This window comes from Athene cunicularia (genome assembly GCF_003259725.1).
Source record: "Athene cunicularia isolate RWA chromosome 21 unlocalized genomic scaffold, athCun1 chr21_part1, whole genome shotgun sequence".
NCBI classification, from domain to species: Eukaryota; Metazoa; Chordata; class Aves; order Strigiformes; family Strigidae; genus Athene; species Athene cunicularia.
The window spans coordinates 9,043,100-9,065,760 of record NW_020799127.1 but is presented as its reverse complement, the minus strand read 5'-3'; the positions used below and the strand labels follow the sequence as shown (position 1 = coordinate 9,065,760).

The 22,661-nt window shown below is 42.3% G+C and overlaps 1 protein-coding gene across 2 annotated transcripts in view; it reads left to right on the top strand.

Moving 5' to 3' along the window:
• The window catches only part of ERRFI1 (ERBB receptor feedback inhibitor 1), an 11,577-nt gene extending 2,024 nt beyond the window's left edge, over nt 1–9,553 (top strand). The window contains exons 1-4 of one of the 2 annotated variants that reach the window (XM_026862842.1): nt 211–286; nt 6,011–6,207; nt 6,325–6,401; nt 6,995–9,553. In XM_026862842.1, the coding sequence (XP_026718643.1) occupies nt 6,086–6,207; nt 6,325–6,401; nt 6,995–8,181 (1,386 nt within the window). In that variant the 5' untranslated portion in view covers nt 211–286; nt 6,011–6,085 and the 3' untranslated portion in view covers nt 8,182–9,553. Of the gene's footprint in view, nt 1–210; nt 287–6,010; nt 6,208–6,324; nt 6,402–6,994 lie in introns of those variants that run through there. The other variant, XM_026862841.1, reaches the window with a different exon arrangement.
• The last annotated feature ends 13,108 nt before the right edge of the window (nt 9,554–22,661 follow it).

The window sequence follows — 22,661 nt, the reverse complement described above, 5'->3', positions numbered from 1 at the left end:
GAGGAACCGGGGTTGGGGGGCGCCGCCGGAGGCCCAGACCCGCCGCTGCGTTGCTTACCTACGGGGTCTAGCGGGAGGGGTCTCGGGCGCGGTACCCGCTCCGCTGGCCACAGCGGAGAGCGGAAGCGCTCAGGCGGTAGAAGTCCCTGGGGGAGGGACCCGCCGGGGCCAGCGCAGCCCGTAGCCACGTTCTTAGAAGTTAGCGTGGCGTGCCGTGCGTTTATTGGGACCCGAAACAGTATCGGCGTGCCTTCGCACTCGCCTCGGAGCTGCTCCTCTCGCTTCTGTGAGTAAACAGAGATCGCACTGTGGGTTCAGGCTCCGTGCTTCACACTCTAATTTAGGATGGCTTAATTTAGAATAAACATTTCTTCATGACTTAATACCCCAGTACGTGCTTATATTCAATCTTACAAAATAGCAAGTCTGTAGCGTTTAAATCTGGAGACGCCGCTGTCCTCTTCAAGTATTTACAGCGCATCTCTCCAGCACGTATGCCTGCTGTGGACACGCACTGCGTTAGTTACACAGAGCAAGCAGCCAAGAGCGACTCTGAGACTTCGACTAGCGCAGAGACCAAGAACCCTATGCAGTATTGCTGAAGCAATAAGCAAAAAACTTGTTATGCTTGATATAAAGATAACAGTACTTAATTATATATTGATGAACTGGATGGGAAAGGCTCTGGGGGCAAGGTCTCTTCGGTCAGTTTGGGGACACTTGAAGCTTTGTCCTACTGGAATGACAGGTGAACGATGCCTCTGCATCACAAGTGCATTTGTGAACTCCATTTATAAGCTAGTAAAACTTTAAAAGAGGAAACCAAACTGCTCAATTCACCCGCGTTCCTTTGTGCACAAACCTAGTTTTCTTTCTTTAGCAATATACCTATATGGGACAACATTTTTCTTAAATAGAAACGTATCTTTTGAGAGGGCATATGTTCTTGGTGAAGTCCTTTGTCTGCCCATCCTCTGCAATACAGGAATTATTTCAGAGGAAAACAGTTCCACTTCTCTGTAGTGGAAAACAGAATTAAAACTTATCACAGCGTGTCTAACACTGTGGTTATGACTCTGAGTCAGCTATAAAGGAATTTTTATTTCCTGAATGTAAGCTGGCTATATTCACATTAAAATTTTCAGGAGAGTGAAGTACCATACCTTAAGCATGCATCTGAAATCTGACAAGCAGAGGCAAGGTAATTGTCTTGCTGTTTAATTATTAGTTTTCTGCTGGCAGTTTACAGGTTCCTCCCAGTTGCTGTGTAGGACCGTGAAATGGTAGCCCAAATTTTAACTGAACTTAAACTCCTTGGTGAGCTGCAGCTCAATGAATATATTCCAAAATAACTGATTATCATAATCTGCATACATTGTCTGCTGTTTGGTTGATTAATTCTTCATCATCATCTGGGGTATACCTGTAGAATTAATTTTATTTGAACAGCATTTTTATCCATCCTTATTAAGTGATCAGTCTTAAGTTTTTGACGACAGAATGTTCCATTTCTGGTTGGCAGAATGTGTATAAAAAATTCTCAAAGCTAAGAATATGCCTCATTTATGTAATAACTCTGAATAATGTAGTTCCTATAAATGAAAAAAACCCTAATCTTCTGAGGCTTGTACCTGAGCAGGATTTGGCTTATGACTCCGAGGAATACTGAACTTCACTGTGGAGGTTTAGTGCATAGTAAATAAGATCTAATTATTTATTCAATTAGTAGATTTAAACTAACCTTTTCGTGCAGCTGCTTCTGCTAAGTGTGGGTTACTGGGCATTCATATAGTTCCAAATACAGAAGCACTTAAGGAATGATATGACCACTAGAGAATTAGGATTTTTTATTTATTTGTTTAAGTATATGGAGTTCCAGAAAGTATACTAACAGCTCTTGAGCTTTTTAAAGTCCAGTCAGAAGTCTGAAATACTTAAATATTAAAAGTAATGGTACTTACATTAAATAGAAAGTCAAAGGAAAAAAAGGAAATTACATCACATTGTCAAATAAGGAACAGCTAGCAGGAGTGGATGACTTGTAGTGCAAAAATGTGCCCCTCCTCCTGTGAATTGCTTCTGAGATTTGTTAAAGATAAGTGGTGGCAAGGTGAGCAAAAATAGGTTGTGGATTTAAGGTAGCCACATTGTTCCCCTCCCAAAAGTGGTAAGTAGGTCTCTTTTTCTCTCCCCATTTCTTAAAAGAAGCATATAAGCTGCTTCTCAAGAGGTTTGCCTTTTTAAAATCTGTCCAAAATTTGTACAGGCATTCAAAAATCTGTATGGCAAATTGTTGTATTCCGTACCCATTAAGTGAAACATTCTAGAGTGTGGTTTGGTCTGTTGTGCATACCAGAAAGGTTTTATTATGAACCTGACTTGCCTCAAATATTTGATTGCACTGGGGCTGGTAGAGCGGGGAACAGAGTAACAAGGTTCCCTCTGTGATCAGTGATAGGTGTTGACCTAAAATATATGCAGATGTGCATCTTAGTTTCTAAATAGAAGACTACTGTTGCTGTAACACAAGTACTTAGTGATCCATATCCATATGAAAACTGTGTATTTGAGATGTCTTATGTAACTCAACTTTGCCTCACATAAGTTTTCTGATATATTCCCATATACATTCCTCACTGTGTAGATACCCTACTGTTTATGGACACATTTGACAGTTTTCAGTTTACACATATTCATCCTGTTACTTGTTGCTCATCAGTTCAAGTCTGAAAGTATATTTGGCCTTGTAAAAAAAAAAAATAATATCAATCTCATCTTCGATATTTAGGATAATACATATTTGTTAACATGAGCAGGCATGAATGATTAAAAAGTATCTTCTTTGCACATTACCTTGGATGGTGTTGATAGCTTCTTAATGCACTGCAAAAACCTTTGAATCTGCCCTGTGGTAATTACTAGCTATATTTCTAGTTTGAAGTAACTCAGTTTCTTTTGGGTAACACTGAAACTGTAACATCTTCAAAAGTGCTCAAAGTGCTTCGATCTTTCTAAGTGCCATAATCTATGCATAACTAGGCCAAACAGGCAGAGTAACCGGAAACCCATTCTGTGCAAATGAGCAAACAAGGGAGAGATCCAGAATGCTGCGTTACTGCACAGTGTCCATTTTCTTTAGCAAATGTAGTTTGATTTAAGTTATGGTTAAGTTTAAATCCATAAGTCTTTAGGGAGGCAGGATTGGGCCAACGGAGTGGAAACTGTTGTTTATATCTTCATTACTGGCCTATGTAAATGTAATTTGTTTTTAAAAGCCAATTACTAAAAAAATAGCAGCCTCATGAAATACATACTGATCAGCTTTAGTAAGATCACACTGTATAAAAATACAGTTTATACTCCTCAATTTACATGTCCTCATGTCCCCTTGTTGAGATACTGTTCCTTCAGATAAGCTAATTCATGTTTTAAGATGCAAGTACCATCTCTCTAGACTCCACTGAAAAAGTAACTAGGTGATTTAGTGAGCATATGCCTTACCTCTCTTGATACTTCTAGCTTGAGGCGTGGAGGACAGTTTTTAACTCTGTCCACTCACAAGTCTCCAGTGAAATGTCAAGGCAAGTCACCTTCTGTGAATTCACAAAGGGGTTATTGTTAGAAGCAAGCAAGTTTTATGGCTGCAAAATTTGTCTGTGCCTTATTTTTAAAAAATAAAGAGTTGATTGAATCAAGTGAAAATTATCATTTCCTAGAGTATATAAATATTTAAGTCTATTTTAGAAGTTGAGCTTAGCATTCCAGTGGTATTTCAGAGAGGCAATTGTGCAACTATCTGTCTTGAGAGCTGAGATTTAGACAGCATTCAGAAAGCTGACATAGTAAGTACTAGCAGTGGTTTTGGCGTGGGATCTGATGGAGGTTGGGCTTCTTAACAAGCCCTACAAGGGTTGTATGTTATCACAGCAAGCACATTACATGTGCTCTCAAACTAGAGCCATGCCACCCCCTGCTTTCTGTCTCATTTTTTAATATCATAATCAATGTCTTGCTCATGGTCTTGTCAGATCTTGTATGCATGTTGAGGTGGAGTACTATCATTTGCTGACTAATCAGTGTTCTGTATCAGTGATTTTTCAACTCATGACTTGCATTGACTTCAGAAAATACTGAAATGGAAGAGCGAACTCCTTCATAGGTTTTAGCTTACGTTCACTAATTCACTGTCCTTCATTTCTTTTGCTGATTCATTGATAATAGGATAGGATCTGTGAGGCACAAAAAGAATCACTGCTCAATACGGTGTGAATTGATGTGATGGATTTTGTGAACTGTGTTAACAGAAAGTAATTTTAGAATTGGTGCTATACTTGTACTGTGCTGCTTAAGTCTTTTTGAAAATGGATTTCTCCAGTCTTCTGCTCCTGGCTAGACAATGGCTCTGCTCTCACTTACAGAACTAGAAGGAAGAACTTTACAGGACTACTAGAGATTTTCAAGTCATTTGCTCATCAGAGCTATGTTACTGCTTCCTGGGGCTGTATGTTTATCTTCAAATTCACTATGAAAATTTCCAGGTTTCATTACTGGGAAGGGTCCAGCTTGACTGTGTGAGGCAAAAATTTTCAGGGTTAAAGTAGCTTTTAAGGACATTGTCTGAAAAGGAAGAATATAGTCTTCACTAAAATAAGGAGGGCTAAATTAAGTAGGATAAAGACTTAATGCTCTGCTGCAGCAGACAGAACACTGGTTTGGACCTTGTTTACTTCTATTAAAGCTAATAGTCTCCTGTCTAGAGTTCTTCTGAAATGCCTGGCTAAAATACACTGGGTATCTGGTAGTGAATAAAAAAAAAAAAAAATCCCACTTCTGTTGACATACGAGTGATCACTGGTAGTTGACGACCATCACACTCTAAGAGAATGTGGTTAGGTCTCACACATTATAAACATACATACATTTTGCATATATTGTTTGTTTGGATAATCGATACTGGACCCAGTTCAAATTTGGAAAAGCATAGCAGAGTTGTTCTTTCTCAAACAATTGCTTATAAAAGGCAAATAGTGGTGTTAGATTGCAAATTAATCCTGGGGCACCTGGCTTGATTCTTAAGGGAGATACAAATTAAACTGGTTTGGGTGGGTTTGGTTTTGGTTTGTTTTGGGGTTTGTTTTTTTAAGTTCTGGGGTTTTTGGTGGGGTATTTTGGTTGTGATTATTTTTTTTTTTTAACAGCCTTGTTCACCATATTGTACTTGCTGAATTTAGGTTATTTGTGTAGATGAAGCACTGACCAAGAGAAAATCTTTGCTCACAGTCTTGGACTTAATTTTTCCTGCCTTCAGAATGTTGACTACTTTTACACTGTTGCTCCCCCCCCCCTCCCCCCAATAATCCATTTTGAATTTCCTAAACAAAACCCTGTCAGTCAACTTGTTCCTTAGACTATTTTGAATCACTATATTTCCAGTTTGTTTGAAATAACCAGAAGACTTAGACTTGTTTAAAGTATCACAGTGCTTTAAGTTTGTTAATAATAGCGACTGTTTTATATAAAAGAAGTTTTGGAATTCTTATTTAAGTAGTCAGTAATTCTGTTTATTGGTGCAAAGGCTATTGAAGGTAATACTTAAAACCAGACTAAGCTGATACACATTGGCTACGCTGGAAACCATAAACTCATTACCAAAAAGATACAACTAAAGATAGATGCTTACTAGAAACTTAGAGATTGTTCTGGAAAACTTATTTTGCCTGAATAAGTAGCAGTTTATGTACAAGAATTTAAGTTGTTGATGTACAGTTGCTATCAATAGCTTTACTGAACATATTTTACTTTTTTCTATCCAGTTTAATTCTGTTAGAGAACTTCCCTATTTTGTACTTCAGTTTTTCCAGACACAAACATAAGTTAGGTAAAATTTTCCTCTTGGACATAAGGCCCTTTCTACAGAGCTGTTTAATTCCTTGAAATACTGACATTTCAGGTGAGAGATGAACTCTTCAGGTTTGCATTTCTGATATTTATGTCCTTCTCTCTTTTGAAGGGAATGAAAACTGCAGGAAACCTGTCAAGGACTGAATTTCTAGGGTCGTGAGACATAACCAGAGAGCAGTGTGCAATGTCAACTGCAGGAGTTGCTGCTCAGGAGATGAGAGTCCCGTTAAAAACTGGATTTCTTCACACTAGTCAAGCCATGGGGAGTCTGAAAACCTGCTGGGGTAGCCACAGTGGATTTGAAAAGTGAGTGAGGCTAAAATTTGATCTATTGCATCTTGAAGTATGAGATGAGCATTAAGAATACTTGTACCAGTACCAACCTATGGTTTATTTACAGCTAAGGCTTTTTTTTTTTTTTAGTACTTTCTTTAATGTGGACCCTATAGCAGTGGCATATAATTTGAATCCCTCAACAGAGCAACATTTGCCATCCATTGGTAAGTACAAAGACTAACACACATGTATTTAGGTAGTGAAAAAAAAATTCTTAAGTCTTCACTAAGGCAGTAAATGTTTTCTTCATTCTGGATATAAGGCTGCCCTCTGGTGACAGAATGGAAACATTTCAAGAAAATACTACTATTCAAGCCAATAGAAAAACCCCTTGCACTTTAAATAACATGATCAAGTTAAAACAAACAAAAAACCTTTCCCTGTACTTAAAGGTCTCTGAGCTGCCATTACACTTCTGACAAACCATTTAGTAAAAGAGCACTTGTTCTGTTGTAGCCCTTTGCTGGGAACTTTGTAGCTGTAGCTCTGTTCTGTTGCTTATGCTTCAGGTCTCTTAACTACCTCATTAAACTGGAGCACTGGCCTAAACCAGCAAGATAATCAGCTGCTCTATTAACTAAACACATAAATCCATGAGCAGAAAAGATCTAGAACATCTATGTTTTGCTGCTGGAGTCATTAAGCAGATATTACTTATTGTTGCATTAGAAAGAATGAAATAGTTAAACCTGCAGTGGCAAAGTCATGCACTAGAGCGTTACTTAGAAAAGCATTTAAGACTTTCTCATCTTTTTAGGGCATGCTTCCATGAATGACCACAGCTTTGCTGAAAGTTGCATCCAAGTCCCATCTCACAAATCCAGCCCACCTCCTGTAAGTCCCCAAAATGAACAGCTGATTTCAAGATATGAAGACCATCTTGTTCCTGGCTTTAGTAAACTCTCACTAACCATGGGCTGTGTTTCTGAAGAAACACCTTCTCACATGCCAATAAAAAGCGGGCCAATTCAGTTTCTGTCTGCATCTTCCAATGACCGTAGCTCCAGGCCACTACCCCCTCTGCCTGTTTCTGAAGACCTTTCTCCAGATGAGGTTGACAAAGAGGTGGAATTCCTGACTAGCTCAGATACTGACTTTTTGTTAGAAGATTATGAACTTCCTCCTTTTAAATCCAGTGCTCCAAGCCGGCGGAGCTTTAGGGGCTGTGGACAAATCAACTATGCATACTTTGATACTCCAACAGGACCAAAACCAGAAGATGCCAACCCTACACAGAGCCTAAGTGGATACATATCCAGTATTTGTCCTCCTCCACAGCAGCTGCATCGACGCTTGCGAAGGTCCCATTCTGGGCCAGCCGGATCTCTTAATAAACCAGTAGTAAGACTATCTGGACACTTAAGCAGGTCTTCTCCAAACTCTGATGAAGATAAACCAGAGATTCCACCAAGGGTTCCCATACCTCCAAGGGCTCTTAAGCCAGATTACAGAAGGTGGTCAGCAGAAGTCGCTTCTAGTGCATACAGTGATGAAGACAGGCCTCCGAAAGTGCCTCCGAGAGAACCTTTGTCACGCAGCAATTCCCGTACGCCAAGTCCCAAAAGCCTGCCATCATACCTCAATGGGGTCATGCCCCCCACACAGAGTTTTGCGCCTGATCCTAAGTATGTCAGCAGCAAAGCTCTACAAAGACAAAATAGTGAAGGATCTTCCAACAGGGTTCCTTGCATTCTTCCAATTATTGAAAATGGTAAGAAAGCCAGTTCAACGCATTACTATCTGCTGCCTGAAAGGCCTCCATATTTGGACAAATATGAGAAATTCTTCAGAGAAGCAGAAGAAAGTAGCTCTAGCACAGAGGTTCAGTCCTGGTCTGGTGACTGCACAGCCACTTCAGCCCCAGCAAAATTGGACACAAAACCTAGAGTGGACATAGCTGGTCATCTGAAACGAAAACACCTGTCTTATGTGGTTTCCCCATAGGCTCTGGGAGCACAGTCTCGGCTCTGTTGTTCAGGATGGAGATGAACTTTATCATGTTACAAAGTTCTTGAGGTTCTCAGATAATGAAGTAGGACCAGTTTGTCCTCTGAGAACTGGAAAGTGGATTGTGAAGTCCTCTTATGCTGCGTATCTCTGATATGTTTAAGACTGTTTTTTGTCTTGGTATGTATAGCTGAAAACCTACAAAGATTCCATAGAAACATACAGAGGGATAGTAGTCACAGTTGGCCAGTTATATGCTACCTAGATGAACATATTTGGTAGTCACGTTATCAAAAAAAAATAAAGTCAGTCTAGCTTTGCTTATGAGTCACTTCTAAAGCTGACAACAGAGCAGATAATGCAGTACAGTTTTTGTATCAGGCATTTCCAGAATTTCTTTCACACAGTTAACACTGCTGAAGACTGTCCTCTTTGACTAGGTTCTGCCAACCTGGTAAGAAGGTAACTGCAAGATCTGATACCCACTTCAAGACTTGGCAGGCATATTGGAAGTGCTTTTGGAAAAATGAATCTATTTTACAACTTAATTTGACACTAACAGACTCTTAAAGTGAGTTAGCTTTTGTGAATTCTTTCAGTTGCTAGACACACTTGGCTCAGTTTTGCAGTTTTTCCTAGGAGAGACTTGGACCAGCTCTTGCTAAGCCTCTGCTGCTGCTCTGTTGCTGTTGGATCCTAGAAACGTGTGAAAGTGTCCTGGAAGTGGCAGAGGATATGAGCAGCTCTGCAGTTGCTGTTAGGTAGGCAGTGACAATTACCTGCTCACCTAGAGTCTAAAATTCTGACTGTATTAAATACAGAAACACAGCACAAGCTGGTCTTGTGGTTTGGTTTCTGTTCAGTATTTTAGGAGAGGAGGAGGTTATGAGGAAAAAAATGATTCCATTTATGAACAGTGTCAGTCCCATCTCTCGTTGCTTCAGATGCTGCTTCTTGCTGTTTATAATTTTTCCTCATTGTGCCTCAGTGATCCGCTAAAGTTCACTGAGGTGCCACATTTGTGCATTAGCAGTTTCTCATGCTGATTTTGATTACAATTATCCTCTTGCAGATAAGCACAAGAGAAAGGGTGCTCATTAATGGAGGTACAGAAGATGAATGTGCTCCTCCTAACAGAAATAAACAAGCTGTTTACAGTTTAAACTGCTGAATGATATGTTTGAGCTATTTTAAAGCTTACTTTTTATTTGTTCTAGTACAAACTAAATGAAGGTGAAATACATGCTATAGAAATGCACTGATATTTCTGCATCGTGTACAGTATTGAATAAAAAATAATTCACTTTGTATTTTGAATATTGTCATGTCTTGAGTTTAATAAAGTTATGACATACTTATTTATGATACATTTTGTTTTTGCTTTATTGAATAGTGTATGCAGTTGTGCATTTGAGTTCTGCATTTACTGGAAAGTTCAAAGTGAATAATGTTAAATGTGCAGCAAATGTTGAATTCAGCTTGCATTTAATTAAAAATCAAGACTTCTGCAGAAGTATTCAATGTGCAACAATGCACACCATTAATTTTAATACCTCCTTACTACCTGGTAGCATAGTGTCTATAGTTTTGTGCTGACAATAAAACATTCTATCATCATTAATAACCTCTGTTATTTCTAGTCACCCATAGCACGTTAGGCACCATCAGACAGAAAAGAGGGCAGTAGTGTTTCATCTTCAATTTCTCACCTGTTAAAGAATTGAAGTGAACATTAAGGGTGACTGAAGAGGAGCTACTTTTATTCTGAGGATGAAAAGCTGGAGCAGAGCATGGTAATTAAGAGGAGAAAGAAATTGCAAATACTCATCACAAGGCAAGCATGTTTAACTGTAGCATGTGAGCCATGGATGAGGTTACTGAAGATATGAAGCATTACACTACTTTAATCTTTTAGCTATGTATGCAGATAAATAATTGCCTTGATCTGGCAGTCTTAAGTCTTCACATTTTCTGTGAATGAGCAGGTTTACCATCCTTGGAATTATGCTCAATGGAAAGAATATGAGATGTAGTTTTTCAGTAATGCCTAATTACTTGGCCTTTATAGCTGGGGAGATTGCTAAGCTTCATTTATGTAGGTGCTTAAAAACCTACTGCTGTGCCATAACACTGCTAAGAACCCACGCAGATTGGCCTCCAGAACATAAAGAAGTTATCTAATCCTGCACAATCCTGTACTGAAAGTTCTGCTTCCCCCCAACCCCTAGATTTTTTCTAAAGTGGAAAAAGTCAAATTGGTACTTGCAACCTTCCCCTTATATCTGAGCAGCTTTAACTGTAGGACCCCCAGTTACACAATCTGCTGCAACAAACAGATCAGTGCTGTTAAGCTGCAGCTCGTTCCTTGTCAATGGTGAGACCTAGTGCAGACTCAGTAGTTGCTATTTCAGTAGAACTCAGAACCCAAGCAACTGCCCTGTATAGCTCTTCCTTGTTTTGCCTCTGGGTCCTACTCTGTTCTTGATACTTGGAACCCCCCTTTTCAGCCTAGGTTCCTGTGCTTGAAGCACTTGAATTCCCGAAGGCCTCAGTTCTGCCCTTAATAGCATTTACTCAATAGCAAAGCTGCTCTTGAATGGGAAAAATAAAAAAGCTTCCCCATCCCGATACCTCTTAGTAAACATCTTCCCTGCCTTCAGTGGAATTGTTTTGGCTTAAAGCATCTGGGGAAAAGCTACATAGCTAGTGTATACACTGAGAAATGAACCCCCTGATGGGGAGGCCAGCCTGGGCACTCTGATACCGGAGGTGTAAGGGACTGCATTTGGATGAAGTAAAACTTGAGTCTGAGCCATTGCATTTGTCAGGTCTCATTCGCCATTCGCTTTGTGAATGCAGTGATGGGAGAAGCTTTCTGTCCTAACTCAGCACTTCACACTGGCCTGATGCTAAGGCTTAGTATTTGCACAAGGCAAGCCAAAGAGACTTCTGAAGTGACAAACAGCTGAACATGTCTTCGGTATAAAATGTTAAATTTCCCCAGCCCCACAACCCTGCACTTACTTTCACTTCTCTCAGCAGTGGAAGTTCCCTAGTCACTGGGCTAAAATCTTTTCTGCTAATGCAGCAGCAAGACATTTTCTACTTCCTCAGAATAAGTTATGAGACTAGTTTTGCACTCAGATTTCAGTGCTAAAAAGCTTAAAGACTTTATAAAACCTGTGCTTTTGAATGGTCTTGTATAACCTTTTCTAAAATTCCAGAAAAGTGTAAGACACTTAACCTAACCTCCATTATAGTTTTTATCTGAGAAAAAAGTTAATTGTACACTCGTTTCCTGAAAGTACTGGTATTGTCTACTCAAGTCCCGAGTATTAATAAATTACTCTGTAGTGATGCTATCTTTCCCACTGTGTGTCAGCTGAATAACAGCATTGTGTTAAGTCTCATTTCAGAAGTTAAATGATGAACATAAGCTTAGTGCAACCATAATTGAAGTAAACCAGACTAAACCTGAATTGAAAATAGTGACTGGGACTGCTTGGTTACGAGCAAGACATTCAAGCAGGTTACAGCTCACGTGTCTCTTCAGTATGAAGAAAGTAATTTAGAGGCAAGTCTTACAGTATTTAAGTAGCTTGGCCATTTTCCCTTCAAAAATCCGAAGTGAAAGGATTTCATGGAGGACTTGGTCCATGGTTCAGTGGTTCCCTCTGGGTGATGGTGAGGGGATCACTGACAAAGGCAGGTGGAAGACTTGTTTGCATATTCTTAGACACCAGATTCCTGTGCTTTGGGGGACAAAGTTTGCATGATCCAAAAATTGTATTCCATTTTCCAAGTGAGTAATTAAGGCTGTAGAGCTGTGGGGGAAGCTTTGTGAGTTCTGGCCAAAAGATTTTCTCTGCTCATCCCCTGGCACGTGATAAGACTTGTCAGGACACAACATGCTTTTGCAACAACCTGATCACTTTTGAATATTCAGAGCCTGGGCTCACCTGGGCAAGGCCTGACAGCTTGCCTCTGAGGAGGAAGCCCCTTGCCAAACAGATTTGACTGGAATAATCACACTTCAAAGCAGTTATGCCTTGATACACTAAAGTCTGAAGAGTTAAGGAATTTGTGTTAAAGCAGGGAAGAAAGGTGTGCGTCTAAAGAAAGGCAATACATACAGCAATACATACATAAAGGCAATAAATACAAGCATACAGCTCCCCATTCAAGAAGGGGGCTACACATACTGCTTATAACCGCCCCCAGCAGTCTCCTCCTTGCCTCAGTAGTGCTGCTGTGCCCACCCAGCCACCTCAGTGAGGACCCACAGGTCCCAGGAGGCAGCTGTGCTGGGGCAGAGGGAGTTGCACTGCACAACCCCCCAGAGGGCTGGATCCAGAGCAGCCCTGCGCTGATCCCCTGATCATTGAGCAGACCTCAGTGAGATGTGGCTGGCAGCAAAATTCACGAGATGGGCGGGGGTTGACCTCTCCCCCAGGCTCAAAACTCTTGATAGCACACTCTAGGTAACCAGTGGCAGCAAGAAGCATCTGTCATATCAACCCTGTGTAAGGGTCAGTGTTGCCTAGGGTGGCTTAGCTGCTCTGAACACCCCTCACTTGGTGAGTTTCAGACTATCAAATCAACACAGAGGACCTGAGTCTGGCTGGTAACTGAAGGATAGGATGTTCGCCTCAATATACCTTCTTCTGAAAGGAGGAGGCTGTGTTAGTACCTGGTGACTTGAAAAAAACCATTAGCTTAACTTGTCCACCATGTTACCTTGCTCTTAAACAGATAATGTCAGGATATAACACACAGCTGTAGTGGGAGGTCATTTTAAAACCTCTCAATTGTCAGTTTCTCTTGCATCATAAGAGATAAATCAAAACAGAAAATAAACCTGATTTGGAAGCATGCTGATTGACATCATAATTAAATTCTGCAGTCATTTAAAATTACTGATCATTGTTGCTGCTGTCACTATTAGTTTTCCATTCACTCCTAGATTCCAATAGGGACAACTGCTACTGTACTCAAACTGCAAAAGAGCTCTCACTGAGATTGCATTTCCTCCTGCTCCAGCCTTGGTTTTGTTTTTAAACAGTCTGAGTGAAGTGGTAGGTTTGACATGATAAAGGAAAGCATCCATCTAAGTCTGGGACAAAGATACCAATTTTGCAAGGGCAGTTATTACAGTAGGGAGTAGTTGCTGATGGTGTTCAAACCGAGTCTTGTCAGGAATTCAGGGTTAAGATGATGACCAGATCAGTCATGGTGGAATTCCCACCCTTCAAATTCATGATTACAGACTGTGGCCCTTATAAACACTTTTAATAGTATTACAAGCTGTATGTTAAATACATACTCTCTAGATTACTGTCAAGAAGGAAATTTGAGATGGAGGTAACAAGATGCATCATTTTAGCTGCTTGGAGGGTCTCTGCAGTCAGGTAATCTACTGATTTTTTTTTCTTTTTTTGCATATGTATGTGTTGAGTGTTCCTGAGGTAAACTTTCTATTTATTTATTTATTTTAAATAGCCCAACCTTTTATTTTCTTGATAGCTTGTTTTCCAAAGCAGGTTATATTCATTTTAAACTGAAAACATACAGAAAATTTTTTGTTTCTCATGGCTCCTTGGCACTGAAAGTCTAGCACACTAATTATACTTATTAATATTTGTTAAATAGCACTGCAGAGATTTCTGGTTGCTGAGTTTGTGATTAACATTTGTAAGCTGAAAGAGGTGTTATCCCCACCCATCCTGCATTGTAATTCAGGCCTTGCATAATCCCCGCCCAAATGCCTATTTTCATCCACACATCATTATTTTTTCTGAATCATGTATGGAAGCCACACCCGTGATTGCTCATAGACTGTTGCTATATTATTTATATATTGGTGTGCACCTTGATCCCAGTTGCGGTTAATTTTGAAAAAGGTGTTAGCTATTCCAAATTTTAAGTGGCATGCCCCTGAAACATGGGAACCATTACTGTGTTCATTTCCTTACAAAGTGATTCAGAGGAAGAGATGCTTCTATGTGTAAAACCTGCAGCTTCTTGCTGAAGATTACAACCATCACCCACAAATTGTTAGCATGTGAAAGCCACAAAGTAATAGTGCAAATATACTGCCATGAAACACCAGAGAAAAAAACATGCCAGATTATCCCATCATCACCACCCTGAATCTCCTCGAGGATGCTAACCACTGCACATTGAGCCTTTGTGACAAAATACTAAGAGGCCCTCCACACACAAAGTCTCTGGACCAAGCATAGGATCATCAGGCCTGGCCCAGGAGGATGATCTCCTGCTCACCATGTACCCAGGTGACAGAGGCATGATCCTGTTACACAAAATATTTATTTTACCTTTATTAAGGTGTTTATTATGCTCACAACAACTTCAAGGACAGGGTCAGCGCTACCAAGTGCCCTTCTGAAGGGCAACTGAAACATATAACCAGCCCTCTACACTTGGCAGTCTTTAGGTGTGAAGTTCTCCAGACACTCACCAGCTTTGGGGAAGCTCACATGAAGAACCACACCAGTTCTCACACTGAGTCCAGCTGCTGCGTGGCAGGGTGCAAGGAGATGCAAAGCAACAGCAAATGGACCCTTGCAAGGTTACTCATTGGCTTGCAATCCTCTGTGTTGTCATTTACTAGCTGTTAAGCAAAGTCCAGAGGAAACCCAAGGCTCCAACCATATTAGGTTGCACTCGGTGACTTCATTTGCCATTTATCATATGTTGACAAGTTATTCAAGAAAAGTTTTCCTGTGTCCTGGTTGCACGCCCCTGCATTTAGAGCTTGAGCAATTTGAATTGGGATTGTCCTCTTATGATGCAGAATTGACATGGCTCCAGCACAGGGATAGGCACGTGGCAATGCAGAGGTCTCAGCTTGGGGCGGGGAGGAGGTTAGAGCGCACACCCTGACACATTCAACTGCTCATGGGATTAAAACAGCCTGAACTGCTCTTGTCGACAGGAGGGAGGGCTGTCTTTTCACAGAGCATCTTCTCATGCTAAAAAAAACCCACTGAACTAGTCACTTCCTCAAAAGCCACAGGGACAGCCAAGCAGTCCTGTCTGAGACACACTCTAAAAATGGATGGCAGCGAGGCAAGTCCCAGGGATCTCCTGCCTTATACAGAGGCTGATGGAAAACTGGCATAGGGCTCTGGAGATGAAAGGCTGGCCTGAAGGAAGGATGAACTGTTTAGCTCCTAGCTTCAAGTTAAATGGCTTAATGTTAGCGCTTTGTTAAAGATCAGCAGTCTAAACACACACGTTTTTAGGGGTGAGACCGTGTTAGGCCATTTTCTCCGGTAGGTTTTATCAGCCCCGTGATGCCCTGTGCTGGATGTGACACACAATAGTACTGGTCCGTGGGAACAGCCAAGGGCCCCAGCGCTCTCCCTTCCCTGGAGGAGCAGGCTACCGCTGCGCTGGGGCGGCCGGCCCGGGCACCGGCCCGTCCTAGCTTTGGGCAACACAGCACGGTGCACAGGAGCTCGCCCAAGATCGCTCAGCCTCTCGGGCTGCTCATCGCAGAGCAAGGCGCTGCAGGGTGCTCCGGACGCGCTGCCTCTCCCAGACCACGCTCCTCCCGTCATCCGAGCTGAATCAGAGCAGCCTGGTCAAACGCCGTCTCCATGGTAACACCGGGTGCTATCGCGCGCCCTGGAGCAGCTCCGTGAGGGAGGCAGCTGTGGTAAAAGGAGTCCAGTTCACAATTTCACGGCCGAGTCTTACACTGGGACACTCAGCCATGCGCGGAGTGAGCGGCGCCCTGGCGTTCGCCCGCGATGGGACAGGACGCGGAGTCCGGCTGGCCCCGGCCCTGGGAAATTCAGAGGGGGGGAACGTTCGCCCCGGCGGGCCCCGCGCAAAGCTGCCTCGCAGCCAGAGCCAAAGCCGCCGACTGCTCCGGGTGACCCCGGCAGTAACTCCCGTGTCCTCCGAGCTCGGCCTGCGCCGTGCGGGAAGAGAGAGGGGCGCGGAGGGGCCGTTTCTCCTCGCCACGGGCGATCGGAACCATTACCGAGTACCCGCCTGCCGGGGTACTCCACCCTCGGAGCTTGGCAGCAACTCATTTCTCTTTTTTTTCTTTTTAAAATTATGTTAAGAGTGTGAATGCTCTGTAGTTCTCCAAGGAAGAAGGCGAAAAAAAAATCCCACCTCTTATTTTTCCTCCCAGGGATTTATGTGAAAGCTGATGGCAAAGCCCATGCCTTTGTAAGTCCATCCAGGATCCTAGAGCTGCATTATTCCTAGAGCTCCCTAGTACAAGCGCTCGTTTCCCTTCTCCACAAAGAAAAGGAACAGAAAGTAACTCCTTCGCAGAAGAGCAACCGATTGACACGTCAGACGTGGCAATGAGAGACATCAGCAGAGATAAATGCACCCCCTGTCACCCATTCTCTCGGAGACAGCAATTCCCCACCCAACAACAGATTTCCTGTTAAAAATGTAAATGAAGATGCTGTGCCCATCAGTGGTCAGATTCATCACTGCTCAAGGCACTGGCTTCCTATCTGCCAGTCACTATCTGGACCAGCCGGTGACTTCAGGGTGAGTGGGCTTTTTCCAATTCATATACAAAATAATACAGAAGAAAGGAGGAGTCTGAGACTAGAGCTGCATGTATATGGAAGGAAGCAACGCTTTCTTAGGAGAGAGCTCATTATAACTTGGAAATGTTTCAGTGTACAAAAGGAGGCAGCTCCCAGAGTTGACAATACTTACAGACAAACACATGTCATTTAAAAAGTGGTTTTGAAACTACACAAAGACCGGTGCCCCAAAAAACCTTGAAACTTAACAGCATGGAGAAACCAACACCTAGTTTAAAGAAGAGCTGTAACTGCAAAAGCCTCGCTAGAAATACACCTTTTAAGGGTGGAACAGTTCAGAAATTCCTACATTCTGGAAGCAAAATCCATGAACAGTCTTTAAGAACTGAAGTGCTTCCAACTACAGAGTAGGTTGCCAGGTTTAGAGACAGCAAATGACACGGTATTGCGCAACACCAAATCCTGTCTTCTCCAAGAGTAAACACAGGACTACTGACCAGCAGGAAGCAACAGCACCAGCTTCGCCATAACTGCAAATGGAGCCAAAAGCAGCGGTGACGGCGGCCGGAGCAGCACCCTGCACCAGCCAGGGGCATGGCCGTGCCCTACCAGAGCCCAGGGAAGCAGCAGCTCTAGCCAGTGGTTCCAGTGACCGCTCATCCAGCAGTGCTGAAGCAAAGAGGCAGGGCTAACGTCAAACCAGGGAGCCTCCTCACCAAGTCAGGCTTAGCAAAAATTGGAGCTGGGCCCAAGCCCCAGCTTATATGGAGCTCCTGGGCCACAGGTGGAGGGTGCTGAGACAGCCCAGGTGAGGCTGGTCAGGGCCATGAGGGGCTCTCAGTGCCCACAGCTGCTGCTCAACTCTGGAAAAAACTGTTTCCAAGCTGTTTGAAATAATGATGGTCACCATTCAAGAAAATGTTCATTTTTAGGAACTGACAGCAAATTTAAGCCAATACTTTGGGGGTCCTAAAGTAGAAATCAACCTGTCTCAAGCATATGGTGCTGTAATGCACATGACTTAAAAGGTTCTTATCAAAACCCTGAAAACTAACTGGGCATTCCTGGTCAGAATACAGGAGACATTGATTTGGACAACTATCAATGGGGAACATCACCGATGCTTTAGAAAGGAATTATCTTTTCACGAAGTCCTGAACAGCATATAAAAATTCAGAATTAAGGAAACTACACTGGAAGGATTAAATCACAAAATTCCATAAATATATGCTCTGTTGAAAAATAAAGATCTTTAAATATCTGGGGCTACAGTCAGAGTGAAACTGTACAGTTAACAGCAGTAGAAATCCTCTGTTCAACACAGAGCAGACAAAATTTTCATTGGAGAAACACCTGCAGAAACACTCCTGTTTGCATTCAGGGGATTCCTTTGATTCAGAACAGCAGCTCTGCAAGATTGCAAGTAACACTCAGAATCCCAAAGGAAATTCCACCATAACCATCAACGAGGAGAGGATGGTTTCAGGCTTTAAAGCTGTTACTAAACTGAGTACACACCTGAACTACAGTTAAGTTCTGGCTGTGGCTCAGAGTTGCTGCCAGTGTAAACTGTAAAAAGTTACACCATTGATATTTAGAAATCAGAAAGATTTGCTCAGAAAATCATTATGTCCCTAGTCCTTCTGGGAAAATACAGTAGCTGAGGAAGACTTCAGTGTCACCACTGAAGTCTGTTCTTTAGAATATGAGTGCTTGCATGAGATCCTCAAACAACTTTACTTCTTCCTCCTTCTACCATTAGTGGAATGGCCTTGAATTAAATTGTTAAAGGTATGTAAGTATCTGCAAGACTTGAAGGGCTGTAAACCCTACATAGTAAGGAATTATTTAAGGTTGTACAAAGGATGTAATTAGAAGCTGTTGAATGAAGTTAAGCAAAAGAACAAGCCCAAGTATAAAAGCTTGCCTCTCAATCAGTGATGCCTTCTAGCACACAGAACCATTTTTAGAAAGCACAAAGGCTCTAAAGCCACTAAACAGACCAAGCACTGCAATACCTAACTGCTGCGCCAGTGGAGCCCTCGATGCACCAAGGCAACACAGGAATTAAGTGCTGAAAAAATAGGATACTGGGTTTTAAAAGCCTGAACCTGCTGGACCCCGTCACCTATGTCAGCCCTGTTTCCCGAAGCATGGCCAGTAACGCTGCCTAGTCCCGTATTAGTATCTACTGGTTAGAGTACTGAGGGTACAGGAGACCTGGACTGAATTCCCTCACTTCTGGGTTGTGTGGCTGGGCCTGCTCTGCACGCAGAGGTCTGCCGAGCGTCCACGTATGCAGAAGGGTGGATGGCACAAGGCACCAAGGGCTCCCGTGCAGCGGGCGTGGCGGTTCTGGAGGCCGAGGCGGTTCTGGAGGCCGAGGTCTGCCGTGGGATGTCTGCTCGCTGAGGGAGCGGGGCCAGCGCCCAGGGGACACCTGCTCCAGCTCTTCACACAGTCTGCTCCCAGCTTGCTCCCTCCCTCGGACGCTTCTGGAGGCAGCAGGGAGGAGGCTGAAGGCCAGACACACAGTTCCAGCAGGGGCAGCCTGTCCCCTTCTGCTGTTCTTCCCAGAAACCTTTCAATTCCTGCCATGTGACAATGCTGCAAGAACTGCAGCATCTCCAGAGGGTTCAGAGCCAGGAAACGTTACAGAGCAAGCCGCTCAGCTGACAGATCAGGGCACCACGTAGACACGTCTGTGCTGGGGCCTGCTCAGCTCTCATCTGACATATTTTGCTTCTTTCCAAACTGTATTTCACACAGAAGTACCACACGCCAGACCACATTCTAAACAGGCTGAACTATTATTTAAAATTTTGGGCAATGATTTATTCAATCACAGTTTTTTGTTGCTTATTTTTTAAACTTCAAACATTGCATGCCACATCCTACTAAAATGTAGCCTCTGTAGAACAGCAATGCATCCTTTTTTCTGGAGGTACAGTACGTGAACACAAATGATGGTATGGATGCAGTGCTTATCATTATTTCTTCCTACTTCTCTGTTACATGGTATCTTTCCAACGAAGGCACACATTATCCAGGCTGCTGGAAGACAGCTGTCTAAAATTTTTGGATCATTCTGTATCTTGCATCACAATGCATCTTTTTGTTGAAAGAACAAATAAAATAAGCTGGTAAGTAACCATTCTTTGCTCTGACAGTCACTGTGGGTTTCATGCCTTGTAGTTAGGTCATACCAAATAGCATGCATATTCAAAATGGCTCGCAAGCTGTCCGAGGCTTATAATTACTGGATGAAGCCTATTCCCTTGTGTACTTTTACAGCTCTAAGTACTAGTATGCAGGCCATTTTGCATCTGTTATGGTTGTGTTTGTCTCCACCTATTTTAAAAGTAATGCCTTTCTCTCCCTAGAAGAGCATCCTTTCTGCGTTGCTCCAAGGGACGTATTCCCAGGTTAGGATTTGCACCTGCTTACAGTACAGTGCTGTGTACTCTGCTTTCCCTTTTGGGAAAGAAACTTGCCAAAGAACTAGGGCAAAAACCAGACTGCTCGCTCTCCACATGTTCTTTGTTTCTTCTGGTTCAGAGCTGCTTCTTCATTTCTAAGCTCCTTCATTCTGAGGGAAAATAATTCTCAACATTGCAAGTATTCACTGCTGGCAGTAGCATCTCTGACATCTTGCGTACATTCCTGTTCCTAAGCCATATAACACTTCTCAATAAGAGCTCACTCCCAATTATGCATTCAAGCCTACACAATAACCAGGATCAAGAGAAAGAAACACAATATTGTTAAAAGATGATGCGGGGCATACAGCAGATCTATAACTGACTACCTTTTCAGCAGGAAAATAAACCATCACCCAAATTCTCCAACTGTCACAGAACAAAATGGTAAATGCAAGCTAGAGAAGAGTGGATGCCCTCTCTTCATTTTAAGCAAAGTTCTGTGCAGCAAATACCCAATTATCACACGCTTTTTATTACTGCCAATAATAAAAAGGCACAAAGTTTCTAGCATTCATGAAACACTGAGCAGAAAAGTACCTCATCTCATCTCTCAGCAGCAGATAAAGGGGATTTTAGGAAAAGAGCTATGCAACAGCTAGGAAACCTCTCTATGAAATGGATAGGGAGAAAAGAAAAAAGCATTTCACAAATTGGAAGGCAATTTTTTTCCCCTCGAATCAGCAAGCTCATTAACACTTCCCCTAAGAGGAAAATTAGCCTAATCCTAGTTCATACACCTCCCCTAATTTAAAGACTGAGCTAATGACACCTTGGCAAAAACAGAGAACCCATGTAAATTCAGGTTTGCTGGACATCTGCAATATAAAAGGTTGAGAACAGGATCAGCTTTATGACGGAAACTGTGATGCAAGCAGCATTACCCCATCTCATTAACATAGTCCTTTTTGTTGATGTTTTGCCAATTATTAGGCCTATAAAGGACACAGCCAGCATAAAGATGAACCAATAACCAAACTGTATTTGATACAAAAGGGTCAGTACATGGGTGAGCGCTGGGGGTACAAACAAGTCAGATTATACATAATCGACATCAATCCCACTGACCCCAACAACGATACCGCACGACCAATAATGGGTGGAATAAATGGTGAAATGCAGTCTCTCATAGAAGGGATGGGAGACAACCGAGTCAACAAGCCAAACACATAAGACCAAGGAAGCCACTTACTGAATCTCTACAGAGCCCATGGTTACAAAGGCCAGACCTGACTGGAGCCCAGTTCCAGGGAAGCGGGAGGTCCTTCCCCAACAGCAAACTCTGCACAGTGTGTCCACCTCGCAGACACTGCCCCTGCCTGCAAGTGGTCCTAGCTTTTATCCCCTGGATGGGACATCGAAGCTTTCTTTACTTAATGGGGGACTCCTGGGGCTCACTTACTCAATGGCTCTCCCTGCCAGGCTGGCCCCACCCTGGAGGGAAGCCTAAAGGCAAACTCAACCCCCCCTTTGGGAAGGGGCTGTGGGAATCACCCAGATGTCAACCTTAATTCGGGGCTTGGGGTTGAAACCCCAGCATTTCAGCTGAATGCAGTGAAATCATCTGCAAGTTAACTAGATACATTAATGAGCTGTAAGATCATTTTACCAAGTGCTTTTCCTATTACTACTTTAACAAGGGTTGAAAAGCCCAGACGTATACATTGAAAATCTCATTTCTAGAACATGAACACTCTCAGCCTTAGAGTAAAAAATAAAAATGTATAATGAAATTTCTGGCCACTTCATTAATGCTTTATATAAAAAGGTTTCTGGAAGCCTAAAGATAATAGAAGCATGGAAATATTTTCCTTCTAATGTTATAAAGCAGTACCACAGCCCAGCAACACACAGCTTTTCCTGTAGCCTGAATCATTCCCATTTACAAACCAAGTGATTATTCCAGATTCTAGGACAAAGATTCTTTCCATCATTTGGTTCACGTTTGCATGGCAATACCAGTTAGACGTGCAGATTTAACGAACAAACATGTCCAATCTTACATAGACTACATTACATCTTTTTACATATCTTGAGCATATTTCAAAGCTAGAGAAACATATGAAAGATTTCCTAAACAAATTAGAGGCAGAGCATACAGCTAAAGCAGTTCTTCCAGTAAATACTAACAATGTAGAGACATTTCTTAATTCTAAATTTGCAAAAGTACCTACGTATTTCATTACCAAAATGCAGTAATTAAGAATGAACTTGTTCCCCATTAAAATAAACCATCATAAAGGCACCTATGCAGTCATTTTCTAAAGTTGTACATTTCAGATGTAGCAGAACCAGGTCTCCAGACACTGTGGTAACTCCAGTGAGGTGCCATCCTGTAAGCGTGACTGCTGACAGAGCCAGGGAACAGTAGAGTTAAGTAAAAGAAAGGGAGCCAAGACAGAAATTGATCCCGAATTCTCACCTCTCATGGGAATACAGCTCCACTACTTCCTTC